Genomic DNA, 5,889 nt, shown 5'->3' with positions numbered 1-5,889 from the left:
TTATTTTTTAATTTTTATTTTTTGGGCTTTTCATTGATCTGGCATCATCAGCATCAACATCTTCAGCAACTTGTAGACTTTGAAGTTTGAGAGTAAAAAGTGCGACGCCCCCTCTGAAATTTTTGAGCAAACTTGGAAAAAAATTAGCAACTTTTCTCTTCCCTGGAGGGTTTGGGATCCATGCCGACTGACTGTATATATAAAGGAGAACACTATGCACATGCCAATGCTGGGTAGTGGACGGCATGCGAGGGGACCCGTGATGTTTCATTACAACCTTTACGCAAACGATTTCTTAAGACTTTCTAAGGACTCTCCTGTCTAAGGACTCCTGCCTCTGCACGAGGATTGCTTTACTGGAAGAGATCGGAGTATTTCGAAATTAAAGAATTAGGGAAACGCATACTTTTTTAAACATATATGTTTTTGAATAGACAGTCATTGCATACCACCCAGTTTTACATTGTTAGGGGGCGTTCAGACCAAAACTAGACGTAACGCATCAAGTATAATAGTCTCAAGACGAGACAAGGTGTCTAAAAAACGTTTTGCGCATGTTTACATAGAGAAACAATTGAAAAACAGCACGTTCGGTGTGAACGGCCCCTCACTGTGTGCAGGTGTATAAAACACCTCTCTTGGATTTGCCCACCGGCTCTGTCGAACATCAAGAAGCTTCCTAATGATGATTTTATGAACTTTACCGATCCATTTGTCTCCCCATGCCCGTTCTTGTCGCTGTCATGGAATCGTTTGAGTTTTCTGTCACCGAGTCCACCGACATCATCAAACCCTACGATCCCTTTACGGGTCCCCTCAAGTCTGTCGCGCCCTGGAATTACACTTTCCTCGCCTGTCTGATGTTCATTGTGACTTCACTGTCTCTCATAGAGAACTTCGCCGTTATACTGGTGACGTTTAAATATAAACAGTTGAGAAAGCCGTTGAATTATATAATAGTCAATTTATCCGTTGCTGATTTTTTAGTTTCACTTATAGGAGGCACTATAAGTTTTTTGACTAATGCGAGGGGTTACTTCTTCCTCGGCGTCTGGGCGTGTGTGCTGGAGGGATTTGCTGTCACTTTTTTCGGTGAGTTGTTATGATATGGGAAAGTTTGCACAAACCTATGATTCCATGCATTGTATAGCCTATGTCTTGTGTTTTACTTATCAGTTGTTACCTGAAACCAGGGATGGAGATCTAATTATAACTTGAGATGTGTGGGACAACAATTAGAAAATGTTCTTTACAATTTCAATTGTAACTCAGTTGCCCATAACTGCTTGTTTAAATACTGCAACTTGAGTCTCATTAATCAATTTTTAGTTAAAGGCATAGTACACCCCAAAACACAAATTCTGTCATTATTTACTCACCCTCATATTGTTCCAAACTCATGACTTTTTACTTCTTTGGAGTACAAAAGTAGGCTATATGTTAAACAGAATGACCAGGGCTTCATTTCCCAAAAGCATCACAAGCTTAAAGAAATAGATCACCCAAAAATGAAAATTCTCACATGATTTACTCACCCTCATGCCATCCCAGATGTTTATGACTTTCCTTTTTCTGCAGCACACAAATTAAGATTTTAAAAATAATATTTCAGCTCTGTAGGTCCTCACAATGGAAGTGAATGGATGCCAAAATTTTGAAGCTCCAAAATCCACATAAAGGGAGCATAAAAGTAATCCATATGACTCCAGTGGTTAAATCCATGTGTTCAGACATGATGTGATAGGTGTGGGTGAGAAACAGATCAATATTTAAGTCATTTTATCATGAATTCTCCTCTCTGCCCAGTAGGGGGCGATATGCATTAAGAACATGAAAGGTTGTGTCTAGAAGGGATCCCTCGCACAACAATTTCTCATGCACATGCATTCTGTTATGATGCTATGGTGCTTTTTCTGCTTGCCTTAGCATATTAATGATGGAGAGTAATAAGACTATACATAATATCAATAATATAACATTATTACTATTATTATGGAGTGACTATTTACACTAGTTTTACATACCTGCCACACAGTTCAGCTATTTGTGCTCAAATAGTCTGGTGGAAACAAAGACATTAAAGACAAACTGCATCTCTAATTGTCACTGCAATGGCTTAGTGTGTATAAACAGTATAGATGTGTTTTTTCCATGCAGACGACCTGGGTTCAAATCTGCCTTTTGACACAATTTTCCCCATCCTGTTACGTGTCTCCACTATTCATATTTTTCTTTAATACTCTATAATAATAAATAAAATGAATATAAAGTTTATTTCCTCACAGTGATTTGGTCACTATGAAGGTCAGAGAGTGAAAGTTTTTATCCGGGTAAAATTACAGCATGCTCATGAACTGCTTTTAATTTTAAAAACATCATATTTGTTAATTATACAGTTATAAGAAAATGGTAACATATGTGCCACAGTGACGTATTTGAGGAAACTAAAATGGGTGGGAGTGCTCCTGGTTGCTGCGAGTTCTGCAGCTCGCACTCCTTTCCTGTCGAATCGCAATGAAAAATGCAAACAAATGTGTCCCCACTCAAGACATACATCCACTGAGAAGCGGATGCAATCTTTGTTTTATTAAAATATAAAGTTCCATATGGGTGGATTAGAACCCAAAACCTCTACTGCAATGGGTGAATTAGTTACCACTAGACCACACAGTCAAATGCTTAATAGAAGAGCTGACTGATGTACTTCTCCACTGACCAACAATATCTCATGACTCTGACAGTAGAAAATGTAGAGATGAATGTTATCATATTTGTTAAATATTTATTTTAGAGCTTGAATTGGTCATCAAAACAGATCCTCGTTGCTGTGAAACTTCAAATTAACACCGTGTACGAATCTTGCGAGTTTTACAAGGGAGGAATCCCTTCTAGACATGACCAACGTAAAACTGCAGTGGAGACTGACTGAGCAGGGAGGAGAATTTATAGTAAATAAAAGGACTTACATATTGATCTGTTTCTCACCCACATATTGCTTCTGAAGACATTGATTTAACCACTGGAGTTGTCTGGAGCACTTTTATGATGCCTTTATGTGGATTTTGGAGCTTCAGAATTTTGGCACCCATTCACTTGCATTGTATGGAACTAAAGAGCTGAGATATTCTTCTAAAAATCTTCATTTGTGTTCAGCAGATGAAAGAAAGTCATACACATCTGGGATGGCATAAGGGTGAGTAAATAATGAGGGAATTTTCATTTTTGGGTGAACTATTCCTTTAAGTTGATTGTAGAGACCATTGGTGCCAATGGTTTCTATGATCTATTTAGGCTTACGATGCTTTTGGGAAATGCAGCCCTGATTAGACACCATTCACTTTCATTTTCTGCAGAAGAGATGCAATGGAAGTAAATGTTGACTGAGACTAACTTACTTTCTAGCATCTCCTTTTGTGTTCCAAAGAAGAAAGAAAGTCATGCGGGTTTTTAACAGCATGAGGGTTAGTAAACTATGACAATAAAGTTTTAGGTGAACTTACCCTTTAACAAAGTTTTGCTGGATTTCTATTTCCATCCCTTGTTGAATGTGTATATATATATATATATATATATATATATATATATATATATATATATATATATATATGTGAGATTTCTGACACATCACAGTAAAATTGGTATCACTTCTTGATTTCTAGGGATTGTGGCTCTGTGGTCTTTAGCAATCTTGGCATTTGAGCGCTTTTTTGTCATCTGCCGGCCTCTGAAAAATGTCCGGCTGGGAGGAAAGCATGCAGCTATAGGTCTTATTTTTGTCTGGACCTTTTCCTTCATCTGGACAATTCCACCAGTTCTGGGCTGGAGCAGTTATACAGTCAGCAAAATTGGCACCACCTGTGAACCTAACTGGTGAGCTGAAAATACTATTTCATTAAATCTCTTTTTTTCCCCCACTCTGTTTTTCTCTTTTCAATCTTTGCTGCCCAGAGTCCCTCTCTCTCCGCACTCCCTCTTTCCCTTTACTGTTTCATTCTCTCTGTCCCAGTTTCTCTATTATGCACATGTATGCACAGAGCAACGTCCACAGAAACACATAGCAACAGGCCTACAGAAAATATAATATGTCACTGTTGATGAATACGAATGCACCTTGCATATTTGAAGTGGAATCACTTGAAATCAGATCAGTAGCTCAAGTCAAGGACCCTTCCTGTGTAATATTGTGCCCAAAAAAGCAACCACCATTAATATAAACCCAAGGCTGATGCCATGGAGCCTTCGGTTGAAAAATTGCTTTCAAGAGACTAGCACATAACATTTTTGGCTGTGGCATGGCTTGGCCTTGGAACACAAACAACAGGCAGAACACAATTGAATTAGGAATGCACCTTGACACAAAGAAACCTCAAGGGTGGGAAATATATTTACAGTTGTGTGACATAACTGCATTCATGTTTATGTATTCTGTGCGTACTTATGTCAGCCTTAGAGTAATGCAATTTCTGCAAAGATTGGATTTAGTAAATCTATCACTGTTAAGTGCTAGTTCACCCAAAAATGAAAATTATGTCATCATTTACTCACCCTCATGTAGTTCCATACCAGTATGACTTCATTTCTTCCATGGAAAACAAATGGCAGAATGCTAGGGACTGACATCCCCAGTCACCATTTACTTTCATTGTACCTTTTTTCCCTACAATGAAAGTGAATGGTGAATGAGGCTTTCAGTCTGTACCACTCTGTCTAACATCTCCTTTTGTGTTCCACCAAAGAAAGAAAGTCATACTGGTTCGTAACAACATGAGGGTGAGTAAATAATGACAAAATTTTCATTTTTTGGAGAACCATCCCTTTAAGTTTCTAATCTTTAGACCTCGTCCGAGATCACTTTTCTTTAATGTTTTGATACTGCCTTGAGCTTATAGTCTGCAGGGAGTGCTTAGTACTCAATTTTTGTTGTAATGTTATTTTTAGACCGTACTTAAAAGCACATATTACGCATGTGTATAAATTCACATGTGCTTTTAATGTTAAAGATTCATACACAACTGATTGCCTAATCACTCTTATCCATTCAAATCTTTGTGCCAGAGGAACCAATCCTAATAGATGTCATATGCAAAAGATTGATGAGATCTAAAATCTCTGTTTTTTCTTTTCTTTAAGGTACTCTACTGATTACTATGACCACACCTACATCATCACCTTTTTCACCACATGTTTTATCCTTCCTCTTGGCGTGATCGTTATCTCCTATGGTAAACTTATGCAGAAGCTAAGAAAGGTTGGACTTATACTCTCATCTCGAATTTACATTGCTTACATGATCTAAATCTTAAAGGGATAGTTCAGACAAAAATTAAAATACTGTCATCATTTACTCACCCCCATGTTGTTCCAAACCCATGTGATTTTCTTTCTTCCTCTGTGGAACACAAAAGTTAGGCAGAATGACAGCCTCAGTCATCATTCACTTTCAGTGTATAAAAAAAGATTTAGTTGAAAGTGAATGGTGCCTGAGACTAACATGCTCCCCAACATCTCCTTTGGGTTCCACATAAGAAAATCATGACTACCCAACATGAGTAAATTAATAGTAAAGTTACTGTATAGTTCACCTAAAAATGGAAATTCTCTTATCATTTAATCACTCTCATGCATGCCAGATGTGTATGACTTTCTTTCTTCTGCAGAACACAAATCATGATTTTTAAAAGAATATCTTAGCTCTGTACACTCTTTAAAAAAGGGTTCTTAAATAGTTCTTCACAGCACCTTAGGTTCCACAAAGAACCCTCTTCTTGTCAAGAACCATTTTTTATGATGTAGGGTTCTTGATTTGAGTTAAATGGTCCTTTGGAGATTAAAAAAGTTCTTTATGTTTCAGTATAGGTTCTTCAGTTCAGTGTATGGTTCTCTGAGGCA

The 5,889-nt window shown here is 37.6% G+C and overlaps 1 protein-coding gene across 1 annotated transcript in view; it reads left to right on the top strand.

Annotated features, from left to right (window-relative positions):
- The first annotated feature begins 243 nt into the window (after positions 1–243).
- Positions 244–5,889, top strand: part of LOC127427479 (vertebrate ancient opsin-like) — a 16,908-nt gene continuing 11,262 nt past the window's right edge. Inside the window, exons 1-3 of the mRNA XM_051675117.1 lie at positions 244–1,092; positions 3,660–3,870; positions 5,131–5,248. Coding sequence (XP_051531077.1) covers positions 723–1,092; positions 3,660–3,870; positions 5,131–5,248 — 699 coding nt within the window. The 5' untranslated portion in view covers positions 244–722. The remainder of the gene's footprint in view (positions 1,093–3,659; positions 3,871–5,130; positions 5,249–5,889) is intronic.

The sequence above is a fragment of the Myxocyprinus asiaticus genome, chromosome 36 (genome assembly GCF_019703515.2).
Source record: "Myxocyprinus asiaticus isolate MX2 ecotype Aquarium Trade chromosome 36, UBuf_Myxa_2, whole genome shotgun sequence".
Taxonomy (NCBI): domain Eukaryota; kingdom Metazoa; phylum Chordata; class Actinopteri; order Cypriniformes; family Catostomidae; genus Myxocyprinus; species Myxocyprinus asiaticus.
Note: the sequence above shows the minus strand (reverse complement) of the source record. Positions and strands in the feature narration are given on the sequence as shown.